We start from the raw sequence: 16,512 nt of genomic DNA, 5'->3' as shown, positions 1-16,512 counted from the left end.
AAGTCACAAGATCATATCACATCATATACCTAGGGTACGACACATGCACAGTACAATCTGGTCTGCAGTTGCCAAAAGTCTAACTAGCTGGTGCACTATTATAGAACATGATGACCGATTTGTTTCACTGAGGCGTCCACATACAGCCATGGGTCGGAAAATACTTAATACAAAACTAAAGATATGGATGAGGATAACAACTGCGTGATTATTGAATAGGTCCCTAATCAAAGACCGTAAATGTTATCTCTATGAAAACGTTCTATCATATATTGGCTGCCATCCATTCAAACATACCCAAAAGGTTTTGTAAGGCCGAGTGCACCCAAAGAGCACCTGAGTGGACACCATCCAATTTTTAGCGCTGTCTGCTGTAACCCTTCAACATCGCGCATTTGTAATACCCCATAGCTCCCATGAGGTCAGACAGCGTGTATCAGCCTTCATGAAATAGCATTGGATTTGTCTACACAGCGCCAACATGGTAGTCTTTTATTCTATTCATTATATCTAATATTAATAGTCAGGAAATATGAATCAAACAATACTGATCTGAACACTATGCCTTTATTGTGTTTAATCCCAGAAGGATTATTTTTTAGGACTTTGCAGCATTATAGTGACAAAAAGAATCAGTATTACAGCGAATATCGGGCATGTTAATTTCAGTAAAAACAAGGGTGTGAGACGCACCTTACCGGCTCATATGTGCAAGATTAATCCTTTGGTTTAGATATCCCCACCTTCTGACTGTTACCCCAATGTCTCTCAAGTTGTCTAATAGAGCATAAAGAATAAAACAGTAGGCATACAAACATCTACATTATAAGACTGTGTAAGATAACAGTGGTATAATAATGAAATGCTATTATATACTGTTCAAGAGTGTACTTACTTATCTTTTGTTGTGTTTATTTATAAATCAACTATCCATTCAGCAGCCATCAATGAGCCGTGTAATCAAATCTAGAGAAATGCCGAGCGACACAACATAAATAAGACACGGGTAATCTGGGTAAATTATTGATGAATAAACATGGCAAGCTCAAAATGAATGAATAAATTATTCATAGGTCACACAAGACTATGAGCATGTCACAGTGTCTGAAGTATCGCTGAGACGTTGTATCTAATGAGCTGCTTTAAATCACATTTTAAATTTTACCGATGGTTTTCCCCTTCACTTCAGCACCTCCTCTCCTTTCCTCTCCCCTTCCCTGTGTTTGTGTATCCTCAGAATAATTCAATGTGTGTTTGTCTGTGTGTGACACATGAGTGATGTGCCTCAGCGTTGCAGACACAGTGCTGTCATTCTTTCAAAGCACCAGTGACCAGACACAACTCGTAAATTGTACGCGAACCCACACAAACACATGTGCACACACTCTTTCTTTGGCTTTCTTTACATGACCCCCTGAACTGTCAGGTAACAAGGCCACATTAAACACACACACACAGACACACACAGACACACACACACACACACACACACACACAGACACATCTGGTTGACATTCCAAACATACAGCCAGCTGTCTTTGGGCCGATTTATGAGCATTAACCTCCTAAGTGAAAGGACAGGGTTTGTTTAATGGTGCAGGTGTCACTGTCTGTGGATGTGTATGTGTGGGTGTGTGTGACTGTTAGTCTGTTTCTCCAGTTTCAGCCTGTATAATTTCTCTAGATCTTTAACGCTGTGAGAGAAATGTAATTTCCTTTTGAAATTAGAGTGTCAGTGTTTGTTTTATTTGCTTTTCAAAACTTCACATACACACACGCAGTTTGTCTGTGATTCCAATCAATTTGTGTGTGTGTGTAGTCGGATTTCAATTTAATTGGCAAATGGCAACAATGTACACTCAGTCACCTGTAATATTTGACTCTGGTAATGTGTGTGTGTGTGTGTATATTTGTATGTGTGTTTATGGTCGCTGGATGCAGCCAGCCATGCAGCGCTGGTAAATCCCATGGCTGTCTTGGTCTTTACTCTCAGACGTGGACTGCATACAGACGTTCTTATTACGCACACCTACACACACACACACACACACACACACAGACACACACACACACACACAGACACACACACACAATCTCCCTCTCGCTCACTGTCTGCACACAGCAAAATCCCTGTGTCCACCACATCTCCTCTCACCTGATCCGTCTTTTCCTCCACATCCTCCTCTTTCTATCCCTTCTCTCTCTGCATGTAATTGCTTTCTCTTTTGCTCTCTACTTTCTTCCACTCCTCTCCTTCTCGCTTTTGTTCTTCCCCTCATGTCTTTTTTTTCCGCCAATTTCTCCATCTCTACATTGACCTTTTCTTTACCTCTGCTAATGTGCATGAGAGTAATATCTTCTATATTATCTATCTATATTAGTACCGATATGTCTGTGAATATGTCACACTCACACGGTAGCGCTCCGTGTTCCCTGTGCTGCAGTGGCCCTCTGGGGACACTGGGCTAGAGGATAGAGACATGCTATACATGCCTATGTGTGTGTGTGTGTGTGTGTGTGTGTGTGTGTGTGTGTGTGTGCGCTTCCTCACGGGGGGAAGGGAGTTTCTATCAGTGAAGGAATTTTTTTTACTGCATGCTCCGAGGATTGGATCTTTGGGGATTTGGCTGTGTGTGTGTGTGTGTGTGTGTGTGTGTGTGTGTGGGTGTGTTGCTGGAGGTAGCAGAGTAAATGAATAGGTCCCAAGTGAATTGGTGAATTGTGAAGGCGTTGTTATTTTGGGTGGAGGATAGCTGTGAGACAGGTGAATACTATCTCTTTCTCTGCCTCTGTTTATCTCCTCCTGCCCCTCTCTTCCATCAAATGTTAATTGACCATTAGGCACAACTCATAATGGTTGATTGATGATTTAAATATCACCTGCCTGATCACATCACAACCATATTTGTTGTTGTTGTTTTCATGTGTCATTTAACAGCAATTGAAAGTGTTTTGACAGTGAAGAAGAAGCCCATTAGATCTTTAAGTGGTCGTGCTGTTTTTTTAATCTCTTAACTGTCATTTAAAGGTCCAGTGTGTTGGATTTCAGGGATGTATTGGCAGAAATGGAATACAATATAATACGTATGTTTTCTTTGGTGTATAATCACCTGAAAATAAGAATCATTGTGTTTTCATTGCCTTTGAATGAGCTGTTTATATCTACATAGGGAGTGGGTCTCGTTGCACCGCATTGTTTCTACAGTAGCCCTGAAAGGACACACCAGTGGCTCTAGATGGGGCCATATATGTTTTCATGTTGGCCTCGATAGTAAGCAGCCGCCTGCCCGTGACAAAAGCGGTGGAAAAATACAGATTTTTTTTTGGTAATGTGAAACAGCTTTATTCTGTGTTTTTACCGGTTTTAATCACGTGGTGCATTTGTTTTTGGAAAGGAAAGACCTCCGCTTCCGGTTAAGACCCCCTGAACAATAAACACTGATGGAATTCTAACCAGGAGAAGTTTCAGCTGGTTGCAATCTGCAATCCTTACCTCTGCCTACCACTAAGTCCCCCTCAATCTTACACATTGGACCTTTAATGTCAAAGGGGAGGGCAGTAAGAAGGGGTTTAACCATTTTATCCATTCAACATTTTTGAGATACTGACAGTTCACAAACATTTCTTTCTGAAAATATTAATTAGTTTTGTTTGAAATAGTTTAGCACATCAGACTGAGGGTGTAGGGCATGCAGCAGCAATGAAACACTGTTTTCACATGGATCAGAGAGATTAGTGGCCAGCTATGTTATCTACAGTCGCACAGACCAATGTGTGTTATGTGTGTTAAGCCATCATAACTCCATGTCAAGCACAGCAATGCATTAACACTTCAGTGCTCAGGCTTTTGTTACAGTATGGCATGTAAGATGGTGTCTTATTAGGAAGCTGGGGATGTGTAAATTGAAGGCTATATGTACATGTCAATAGATAATGTCAGTAAAGCCAGTCCTCTGTCCATGCTAGTTTTGCTGACCCTCCATGACACACATGTACACTCACACACACACCATCGCTCTCTGTCTCTGCCTCTGCCTATATCTGCCCCCACTGACGTCCTGTTAAATAGAATGTAATTAGCTGCTGAGCCAACAACACAGCCCAGAGACACCGGTCATAAATCAGCTGTGTGTGTGTGTGTGTGTGTGTGTGTGTACATTTTAAGTGAGTCTTTGTATGTAAGTGTCAAGTCAAAGTGTTTGCAGTTGTGTGGAAGGAAGATGAAAACAAAGCGATAGTGTGTTCGTAGCCAGACAATGTGTGTGACCTGTGGTGCTTTCTAACAAGAGAGAGACACATGAAGGGATCGAGGGGCAGAGGGGCAAGGACGGATGAAGGGATCAATACATGTAAGGAAGGCTGAATGGATGGGTGGATGGATGGGCAGAGGAGAAGGCAAAGGATGAAAGAATAAAAATAATGAGTGGGGAGAGGGATAAAATAGAGTGGAAGATAAGGGGGTGATTGTGGAGCGAGGATTGAGAATGAAGGTAATGGAGGAAGGGGAGGGGCAAATTAAAGGATGGGGGGTGACAGAGGAAGAGCTGATGGATAGAGAGATGGAGTGGATGGATAGAAAACAAGCGCCCTTCACTTTGGGGTTCGATTGAAATAGATCCACTCGGCCAAATCCCTGGCCACTTGTCATTAAACGCTACCAATTAGGTGGCGTGTGTGTGTCTGCCATGCTTGAATTGTGCCATAGATTAAACCAGTCAGGGTGAGAGAACATAATAAGAGGGTTATAGCTAGCGTATATCAATGGATGCATGTTACAAAATTGATGTGGCTGATGGATTTAAGGGATGTATTACAAAAGCATAAAGAAACAAACAAACAAAGCTAATACATGTGTGCCCAGAGAGCAAGTGGGAATCTCCGGCAGCAGAGTATCTGTGCATGAATCCATCACAGTCTTGTCTCGTCCTGCAAGCATCAGCCCTGCCGCATCAGCCTGTTGTTTCCATTGTTGCACAGAAGTCAAATCCCTCTTGAGCCTGATTATAATAAAAATTAAGCCACAGTTTGGACTATTATTATTTTTAAAATACAGTAAATCCTTACACCTGAGCATGTGTTTTATATAATCTACTGCACATGTATCTCATGCTTCATTTTAGGTTTGGAGCATCCAAGTGATACAATAAGAAAACCCGTAATTGCTTTTGATCGCGTTCGCTGCAATATATAAACGCAGCTTGCTCACAATAGAAAAACCAATTAGTTGTCTCCTTGTGGAGCTTTGTTTCATACAGTATATGCACTCACACACACACGTTCGCAGGCACAAGCACACACCCACACATACAGATTCACACACAAATCTCCTGGGAGAGCTAGTCAAATGGTGAAACGCTTCGTCGTTCTGCGGGTCACTGAATCCACATCCCTCTTCCCCTCCTCCTCCTCTCTCACTGTCCCTCCCTCTCCTCTATCTCTCTCCCTCTCTCCCCCTCTCGCTGACTCTCATTTCTGTAACCTGCTGCAGTTAATTGAAAGCCAATGGTGTGAGAATATGGCTCTTTGACAGAGAGTGTGTCAGGGCACAAGGTCTTCTCCCTCTCTCTCTTGCTCTTTTTATAATCATAGAAATATATGAGAAGATAGATTAAAGCAGAACAGAGCAGGAATCCCTGCCAGAGCAGTTTTAGAGCTCTTTTATTTCATCATATCGCTAATACTGCTGCAGTGTGTCACTCAGTTTGTCAGAAAATTTGCCTGGTTGAATCGGGGCTTCATAGAAAGCAGAAAAGTACATATCAACACGTATGAATATGTCTTTTATTATTGAGAATACATCATGTTAAGTGAATTACTACCTGCAGATGAACTGTCCTTGGGTTTCCCCGCAGATCATTTCCACCTAAGCTTTCTCCGTCTTTCTGCACAGCCAGGGTTACTGTGTATTATACTGATGCTTTTATCAAAATGAAAAGAATGCATAGTTACCTATCCATCTATATATTATATATGAGAAAGGCACACTGGGAGATGACTGTAGTGTTTGATAGTGTTGGAAGTACTCAGATTGAGTAAAAGTACCAATACCCCAGTGCAAAAAAAAATAGGTCACGCATTGGAAATTTGACTTAAGGAAAACTACAGAAGTTTTATCAATTAAATGTACCTAAAGTGTCGCATTAGTGCATCAACGCTTAAGTAGCATTTTACTCTAGTAGCTGTTAAAGGATGGAGCGAGTTTTAACTACTTTATATACAGTTTGCTAGTTTAGACCATTGGTTCCAAACATAGGGGTCAGGCCCTCAAAGGGTCACAGGATGAGTGTGAGAGGTCGTGGGATGATTAATGGAGGATGGAAAAAATCTGATACACAAATCTTTTTTTACTTTTCTCTAATCTTTTGATCTTTTGCTTTTTTGGTGAGATATTGGAGAATTTTACCTCCCTGTGCTTCCAACAATAATTAAAAACAAGTACAAAGTTTAGACGGGAAATATATATGTTTTTTTTGTCATAAACTTTTGCAAGTAAACTCTTGAACTTAAAATCAATTATTTTAAAGATATTTTGGGGCTTTTTGCCTTTATTTAAAAGGATAGATATGGCATGAAGGGGAAAAAGAAAGAGGGATGACATTCAGCAAAAGGCCATGGGTTGGAATCAAGCCCACGGCTGCTGTAGCAAGGATACAGCCCTTGTACATGGGGTGCCTGCTCTTACTGGGTGTGCTGGTAGGCACCCCCTTAACAGTAATTATGATTGTCAGATTAGTGGAGTAAAACAGACATTATTTCCAACTTAACTGCAGTCAAATGGATGTATGAAGTAACATTAAATGGAAATACTCAGGTAAAGTACAAGTATCACAACATTATCCCGAAGTATTTCTTCAACTAGGGTGACTATGCAGTAGACAACCCAAATACTTTTTAAATTGGTGCTACATGACCAGAGAAAACAGAGAAGAGGGCTGTGGCAAGAGGTAGAAAATCAACAGCTACCAGAACGTAATGCACTGCACTGGGCCAATAAATGCTCCTGCTGGTTGGTGACATAATGCAGTTTGGCCGTTTTTTCCAAAGGAAGCAATGTGGCCAGCGAGTAACAAACAGTCTGAAAACATTTTAAATGAGAAAAAAGGCAATGCAGTGACTTAATCTTATATTTGATAAGCATGGCTTAGCTTTTCCTTTTGATCTCAGTATTTTCAGCCCATGTTTTCACAATGCACGAAACAGTATGGCACCAACCTCTTGTTCACAAACTCTCATATTACAGCCAAACAGCGCACTAAAATATGTTTCTGAAGAGAAACAGGCAATAAAATAACAGAATCTTGGTGTATATTTGATCCGCACTGCCTAGTTTTACTGTTAAGTCTGAGTTTGAGAGACAGAGAGGAGGTGCAGGTTTCTTTCTGGATCTGCTTCTGTACTCTTAGTGTCTGTGCTGGCGGGCACATGGAAATGCGAAAATACAATCTGTAGTTTGAGCAACAGCCCAAGATCCAGCGAAATCTTGAGCTGAGAGATGTGCAGGGAGATCTGGGTGCTATGATGGAGGGAAGTTTACCACAGATCATTTACACATACTACCCACATACTTATGATTCAAGGCTGCTTGAAAATCAGCAAAGTATCCCTTTAAGTACAATACTTGAGTAAATGTTTCTTTCCACCACTAGTGCTTAGTATTAACTGTCTCGCCTTCAATATAAATTCCTTTAATATAGATTAAAATGCAGTCTGTTACATGGTGTTTCTGCTGGGAGAGACAGAGAGTTAGAAAAGGGAGAGAAAAACTTTGACACCAAAGATGTGAAGTACCGATGTGCTGAGAGAGGAGACAGGAAGAACCTGCTGTGTTGAAGCAAGAAATGAGATAGCGAGGAGAAAAGGAGGAGGAAGAAGTGAGGCTTAGAAGTTGAAGTTAAAAGGAGGGAGCGAATAAGGAGAAGCTGAGTGCAGAATAGAGGGATTATATAAAATATATAATTTCTGGTGGCTCCTTTTGAGCTGAATGCTGCAGCAGGGAACTGAGCAGTGAGGAAGCAAATGAACCACTCCCCATCCAGATGTTGCTATTATGTAAACACCAGTGTGTGCATGTATGTCTGTGTGTGTATATGAAGGATGTGTAATTGAGCTCTATTCTGCAATTAGCATATTTGCCATGGTTGTACTGTGGCAAACTGCATTTAATTATAGACCCATGTGTGCATGCAAACGTACCAACTTAATGTCCTTCGTCATCTCCTTTTATCTCTCTATTTAAACTACTTTGTGTTTATGATGTTGTTTTTACAGTTTTAGAGTGGAGTGTATAGTTTTAACAGATTAAAACAGACTGATGGACTGGCTTCTCTCCTTTCCTCTTTGTCTCTGCTTTCCTCTCTCAGAGCTGCACAAAAGTTGAACTTAGCGTCCAAGAAGAAGAAGCAGAAGACCGCTGCAGTCACGGCCCCAGTGACATCATCGTCACCGTCATGTGACCCCCCTCTGTTCCCCACCAATTTCAGCTCCGCCCTGTTGATGGCCCCTCCCCCAGCCCCGCCCTGCCTGCTCCGTGCAGCAAACAAAATCAAAGATACCCCTGGGCTCGGAAAGGTAAATGAAAAACCCCTTTTATTTGGCTGTAGTGTTGGACGCAAATCCTATATGTCTTTCTTAAAACTTCTAGTTAGTATTTCTTTTAAATTCAAGCAGTGAAGTAACAAAGACTTTCCAAAATACACTTATGTGTCACTTTTTCATAAAGTGGAGTATGTATGTGCTGTTTTTTTCGTAGTCTTTGGTAGCTGGCATGATTTAGTGTATTTTATATCACAAGTAGACTGACAGTTGTGTGTTGATTGTGTTGCCACTAATGTTGGATGCCCGGCTAAGGTGCCTGACACACATTTACATGTGCACAAATATTCCACTATTATTCAGAGTATTACAACACTCTCAATTTGATATGGGTCATGTAAACAGCATATTCCATTTGGATATTCTGAATTAGGCCTTCTTTTGAATGTAGCATTTTCTGATTAAGACATGCAGGTTATGCCGTTATTATCAGGATTTCGGAACATATTTTGGACATTTGGAATATGTGGCTCGTGGATGGGGTCCACAGGCCTCTTTCCTGTCTACTGTCAGCTCTGTGCTTTGTACACAAACGTTGGGGTATGATGCATGCCCATAAGAAAAGCCTCCATTTGTGAAAGGGGAAACATACCTGCTTAGAAACATTATGGAAGACTTGGATATCAACAGGTTTTTAAATATGCGGGAATATTGCAATGCTGACCTTTTCAAGAAGGTGACCCAAGGAATGGAAGAGGGAGGCTGTCATTTGCATGGTTGAACAAGTCCGCCACCAGTGGAAAACATGTCTATCTTGATGAAAAAGAAGTGAAATGAGAAGCTGTTCCAACCCTTCCACTTTTCCATATTTTGATATGATAAACAACATGTTGGGGGATGTTAATTAGTGAATGCACTGCTGTATGTAAATGGGAGTATTAGTAGGAATATTGTCTTTTTTAACATAAGGGCAAAACCTGAAATATTATATTGAAATATTTTGGGCAGTCAGTGAAGTGCCTGAATTGTTGTTTTTCAACTGGCTTGGAGTTACTTGGGTAGATCACTTGAATCATATCTTTTTCAACCATTCAGCAAACATCTCATCTCAGTTAAGACTGTCAGACACATTTTGTATGTTATAAAGTTTGTTATGATAGATGTCAGCTCATCTTCCTTGGCTTGATTCTAACACATGTCTGAAGACGTACCTGTAACGTATCATTTGAAGCCACAGCAAGTTAAGCGTTTTATTTATTTCATTACCTAGCCAAATCCGTGTCAGTCAGTAAAAAAGTTTCTGTTTTTTAAGTGATTAGTTTTATCAGTGGTATTAGTATTGGCATTAGTGTACCAATGTTGCCAGGTGTACAATAATTATTATATTTGTACAATAATTTGGCCCTCTGTACGATGTACAATCAATAATCCCAAAAAAGGCCAAATGTACGATAATTTGACCATTTCATGAACGTGTGGTTGTAATCAGTATGCCAGAGTTTTTTTGTGAGCCCTGAAGGCATCTGTTCCCATGTGACATGTTTCCAGCCAATCGCACTTTGCTTGGCGTGAGATACGGGTGACGTTTGTCTCTCAACAATGAACACTATTGGATGAATGGTCAGCTGTACCGGCCTCACGAGGCGCTAGGAGGACCCGTCAGGAAGTCGAGAATGAGATTCAAAACAGAAGCAAGGAAAATGGAAAAAATGTAAACCAAAAAAGTAAACACTAGAGTGACTATATTTGCCTGTAGCGCATCAGTAGGATTGTTATTTTAGCTATGACGGATGTACGATGATTTCCCTCAAAATACTATAATTTTGAGTATGTCTTATTACAATATAGGTCCATTTTGTGGAGTATCTATGGAGGCGCTGGTGCTATGACAAAAAAGCGTTGAATTTCATCAATAATTTTATTTCAAAATATCTATACGTGATAGTGACATCATTTTGTGATTTGGTTTTATGCACTGAAAAGTTCTGAAATATTGAACTGTGGTGTTTTATCATGACCTTGACCAGTTTATCTAAATGTGTCCTACTGGCATGTGTGTGTCACCTCTGCTCTACCATACCGGAATGTAGCCTAATGGTTACCACGGTAACACATCTCAGGCTGACAAAAGTCATCTGTCACCGTTGCCAGCGGTTGATGAAACATGTGTGTTGGGGGTGTGGGGGTGTTTCATGCTTCTCAAGTGTGTGCAATATTGATCGTCCATGTAATGAGTTTTTAGTGCCCCCTCCTCCACAGTTTGAGTGAGAGGCTCACTGATTCTGTGTGTGTGTGTGTGTGTGTGTGTGTGTGTGTGTGTGTGTGTGTGTGTGTGTGTGTGTGTCCTCACAAGAATGACTATGGAGGACAAAACCAAACAGACATCAAACAGCCATATCCATTACAGACACAGAGAGGGACTGCACACATGTCCTGTTGCGTTTTGGTGTCCATTTGAGTTCAAATATAAACTGTAAGAGTACATTACAACAAGCTGTGAATATTGTGCCATTAGCTCTCCTCTGTCTGTTTGTCTGTGTGTACTAGTATGTATGTGTAACAATAATGTTGGACAGCCGAGAGTGAAGATGTGGACAGAAATGAGAGGAAAGAGGAGCATGACATGCACCGATGTGCTACGTGCTGTAACCACTCAGCCACCAGGGTGTTCCCCCACTTAAACAAGTGGTGGAAAGTAACTAAGTACATTTACACAAGTAATGTCCCCATATCTGATTATTACCACTTTCTGCTACTTCATATGTCTACTCCTCTGCAAGTCAGAGGGAAATATTATCCTTACTACTTTTATTTGATAATTTAGTTACTTTCAAGGTTATGATTAAGTATAAAATATCCGTCCATCCATTTTCGTAACCACTTATCCTCTTGAGGGACACGGGGGGGCTGGAGCCTATCCCAGCTGACACTGGGCAAGAGGTGGGGTACACCCTGGACAGGTCATAGAGTTACCGATTTACCTATACCCAACCTGCATGTCTTTGGACTGTGGGAGGAAGCCAGAGTACCCAGAGCAAACCCACACTGACACGGGGAGAACATGCAAACTCCGCACAGAAGGGCTCCCTCCTGGGATTGAACCAGGAACCCTCTTGCTGTGAGGCGACAGTGCTAACCGCTACACCACCGTTTCACCCAGAATAAAATATATAATCAACAAATAAGTCATGATATTATTATGATAGTGAGAATTTATTGATCCTGAAGGGGTAATTCACAAGCTGCCCAGCAATATATACTGTAAATACTTGACATTAATTAACTGGCTTTTAATCTAAATTCCACAGAGCACCATTGTTGTGATTTACGTCTGTCTCATGATCTTGCTACTTGTTTCTCGTATTTTCTGTAGGCAACATATCCTCATACAACTGTTCATATGATAGCCTACGAATTAACGCCCCACAAATGATGTTATGTACTTAACGTAAAGTTTCCACTTCACGTTAAGTACTTCAAGTTACAGAGGTTAAGTTTAGGCATGTTAAAGAAACATGGTGACAGTGTTCTTTAAAATGACTCAAAGCTCAATCTGGTCCAAACACTGGTCTCCTGGGGAAGGTCCTATGTTTTGTGATCCATCCACCATCCCAACCTCCATCCTTATGGGACCACTTCCTTCTTTACCCCTGTCAACACATTGGTCACGTGATCTCACCCATCCCAAATTTGTGGGTTATACATAAATACTGGCTCATGGTTATGAAGCAAATGTACAAATTTTGGTGCATTCGACTTGTAGGAAAATATACAAAGCATGAGAACTGCTGCCTTCAGATAACAACAAATATTGAAAATAAGTTATTTTTTAACAACTGATAAACTGTTAAAGCTGCAAAGATAAAGCAGTCATGATATAGCCATGTAGTAGAAATGCCTTCACATGCACAAGCATTTTCTACTAGTCTTCAAATTTCATATTTTATTTGTCTCTTTGTGCAACTGAGTATTTTAGGTGTAGTTTTTTTGTTTCGTCCCTCCTTTGAGCCTCTATCTCCGTTTCTCTCCATATGGAGGTGACAGATGTCCCCACTGTTGTCAGGGAGACAGATTCACACTCACATATTTACAAGCTCACTCACACATATAACAGCCAAATTATACTGACATTATATGCTCCTACACTAAAACCCCATATACAGTGTACATTATAAACCACATACACACGAATCCTCTTCACACAGTCTGCGTGTGTCTCTCGGTTTGACTTCTGTTTCATTCCTCTATGATCTGTGATCTTGTGATAGAAGTGATTAGCTTGTCTGGCCCAGCACGCTGTGTACAAATGCCTGCTGCTACGACTGTTTAATTACAACTGTCAGGACAGCCCCCTTTTCACAGTCATGTGGACATCTCACAGTAATCATTCTGGTGTGATCTGTGATATGTGGACCTTTGATGAAGGTGTCCAGACGTTTTGCTACATCCCGAATTTGTCTTCCTGTTGCCTTGCTGGCAGCCTGCCCATCCTGAATCAACTGTGACAAACGGAGAAGAAAAATCTAAATGACACATTGTAGCTATGTGTCTTTAAGCCATTGTTAAAGGAGCAGCTTTATTTTTTGGGAAATGCGCTTATTTGCTTTCTTGACATGACTTGAGAGGGGGCAGCAACTAGCTAATCTCCCGGTCAATAAATACTCTGGAACATAAACCTCATCAAACGGCACCTTGTTTTTTTACACTACAGTCTGTGTGCAGATTAAACAAACAAGATATGATGTGTAAACTAAGTGAATCTGGGGATTTTGTTGCCTTTGGACAGAGCTGGGATAGCAGATTCCAGTCTTCATGCTAGGCTAAGCTAAGCTAACCGTCTCCTGGCTTTATCTTCTCAAATTTTAAAAGCTAATTTTTAGATTCCCTGTTTATCCAGTGTTTCTGACATGTTTGCTGAGGTTTGGAAATAAATGGGAATAAAGAAGGATAGGATACGGTACCAAGGCAGGAAAATAGTCTGGTATTTGGAACATAACAAGCCTCTCCTGTGAAATCAATCGAAGCTTGCCAAGAGTTAATCAACCACACACACACACACACACACACACACACACACAAACATATGGGGAGAAAATGGCTGTGGTGACATTTCTCCAGTAAAAGTCACCTGCAGTGGGGGTCGGCTCCCTGCTGAAATGGCATTTGCACACATTCACGCTCACACACATGCACATGGGCTTGCATGCTCTCACAAATTCGCAGGATTATAATGTACAATGAAGGATGTCAAGGAAGCAGCAAAGCCCCTGGTGGAAGTGTGTACGATACATCCTACAGAATACATGGGCTTGTCTGCGAGAGAAATGGGGGGTTTGTGTTCTCCCCGATGTTAATATGGCAGAAAACAGATTGAGACATCACATTTAAAGCCAGGGGAAATCAACCTGCACAGGTCAGATGTACTGCTGTGTGTGTGTGTGTGTGTGTGTGTGTGTGTTATAGAGAGAGAGAGAGAGAGAGAGAGAGAGAGAGAGAGAGAGAGAGAGAGAGAGAGAGAGCGTTTAGCCTTTTCTATCCAGGGATGTCAAATTAAATAGAATCCCTCAGTGGACCTCTCTGACTGGCGTCTGTATCTCAAACTCCCCTCTGTTATTTCTATACGCGGTGCTTCTCTACATGTTGTTGGTAAGCTCCGTTTCACTTTAATCAAATCAGCCAGCTGGGAGCCTTCCATTCAGACCCCTGACTGCTGGGGGAGATTTGTATCAGTCAAGGAAATTAAGCTGTGTATGCATTATCACTTAGAAAGCCAACTACGGAGTTACACTGAAATACATTAGAGACCGCAGATGCCACTTTTTTGAATCTGCCAGATCAAAACCAAAGATATGAAAAATACTGAGGATGTCAGCAATTGAATAAAACCAATGTTCTTCTGTAATTGAGATGGATATCTTATTTTCTTACGACTTCCTATGCACCTTTATCAACTATGAGCTTCATTAAAGTTTGCAGACTGAATCAGTGAGCTGTCATTTAGCAGCAGTTGAGATAGACTAATGTATGTATGTATGACTGCTAAATTATGGAGTTAGGAGTCTTATTTCCCGCCTAAATTGCATGTACTGACTGTCATTTAACTTTACAGGAAGAATACGGCCCAGATGGCAGTGTCAGACTGTCCGTCTGACTGTCCACCACTTTGATTCAGACTGAATCTCAATCTCAAAACCAATATCTCAGCAACTACTGACTTTATTGTCATGAAATCTAGTACAGTCATGTTGTTGTTATTACCAACATTGTTTTCCTTTGTTTGAGGTTTGACTGCTGCAGCAATACAGAGTTTAAGTCTAAAGTCATTAGTCATTAGACCAAGCAATGCAAACAAAACATTAGCAAACCGGCAGTCTGCCATTGTTGATGTTGTTTTACGCGTAGCTTAGCTCATTACACGGAGCAATAATTGGGCATGCACAAACTGAGAGACTACATAGTTTCCCAAATGCTCAATTTCACATTTTCACTGTAGACTGTACATGAAGATGGACGACATGACAACTCCCAAAAAGTGAAGCCAAAACATTTTGATTACCCCCTGGTGGCTGGCTGCAGTACAGGTCATAAACCCGCCTCCATGTTCGTGGGACATGGGCCAAACTAAAAACTCCAAGTACACATCAAATGAAATATTCGCAAAAATTGTTTCCGTCATTTTTGGCAGTTTTCATCACCCTGATATGTGTATGAGTGTTAATTTCTTGATATGTTTGGTTATAACTAGTAATTTGGTGGTAAAAAAAAAAAAAAAAAAAAAAAGTTTGATGTCGTGATTAACAGCTGTGTGCCAATCGTTATGCTTGCTATCTTTGGCGCTGCTCGTGACTGGTTAGGCAGGTGTATCAGCAGAGACTCGATCCCTGTAGAGATTGCTACTGTGTACACTCTGGCTCCATATGGCATCACCAGCGCAAGATGGTATAGGCCATATCCAGGGTATTTTGGCTTCATTTTTGTACAGTAGGGGTCAGTGAAAACACGTCGTCCGTTTTAATGTATGTAGAGGAAAATATCAGTTTACAAAAATATCTGAACACGTGAAGACAGGATCTCAATCACTCAATCTTCTTCTTCTGCTGTGGTATAATGTCTGGAGAATTAGAGCTACCTACTCTATGAACAAACTTCTAATATTCACTTAACAGAGGTGGATGGAAAAGTCCATAAATTTGCATTTGCTGATTTTCAGAAAATTCAGTTCAAATTTGCATTACATTTGGATGGAAAAGCGCCTAAAGTTGCCAGAGCTGTCTTCTGCACTTCATCTATGGTTTTGTGTCATAAGTGATCTCCATACAGTTTAACATATCTGAAGAGGGATGAGAAGTATTAGTAAAATGTTATGAAAGCTAATACGAGGAGCTCTCTAGTCCTTTCTCCTCTGTTACCTACAGTATCTTCACCATATCTCTCTTATCTAGTGTATGTATAACTCTTATCTTTTGCCATCTTGCCATCCCTTTATCCCTGCCCTCTCTGCTCCTCTCCATATCTGAATGACAATGAAGGACTGTGAGAGTTTTTCTTCCACCTCTTTCATCTCTGCAGCCAGCGTTTTGCACACACACACACACACACACATGCACACTCACAGATTGCGACTTGACCTTGGGGGAAAATGATACCATGACAGCTAATCAATTTTTAATAGCAGCTACGATCCCTCTCAGGCCACAAGCTGTGTGCGTCGGTGTCATGAGTGAGCATGTGCGAGTGCATTTTCCACGGGCATTCGTCTGTCTTCATGCCTATCTGAGTGTCTGTGTGTCTTGTATCTAAATGAGTGAGCGGGTCTGTTACGGGAATCCATTGGAAGTGCTATTAATGCTGTCAGTATTCGCAGGGCTGGAGCATGACACACACAAACACACACAAACACAGCCACATCTCACTCTCTCTGCTGTATTCGTGGATGTATTGCTTGCAGTATGTATGAGTAACAGTCGCACGTTGCTCACA

At 41.1% G+C, this 16,512-nt stretch overlaps 1 protein-coding gene across 1 annotated transcript in view; it reads left to right on the top strand.

Annotated features, from left to right (window-relative positions):
- The window catches only part of kif26ba (kinesin family member 26Ba), a 212,748-nt gene that overhangs the window by 57,578 nt on the left and 138,658 nt on the right, over positions 1 to 16,512 (top strand). The window contains 1 exon segment of the mRNA XM_049596076.1: positions 8,361 to 8,568. Within this exon segment, the coding sequence (XP_049452033.1) occupies positions 8,361 to 8,568 (208 nt within the window).

The sequence above is a fragment of the Epinephelus fuscoguttatus genome, linkage group LG2, assembly GCF_011397635.1.
Source record: "Epinephelus fuscoguttatus linkage group LG2, E.fuscoguttatus.final_Chr_v1".
Taxonomy (NCBI): domain Eukaryota; kingdom Metazoa; phylum Chordata; class Actinopteri; order Perciformes; family Serranidae; genus Epinephelus; species Epinephelus fuscoguttatus.
Note: the sequence above shows the minus strand (reverse complement) of the source record. Positions and strands in the feature narration are given on the sequence as shown.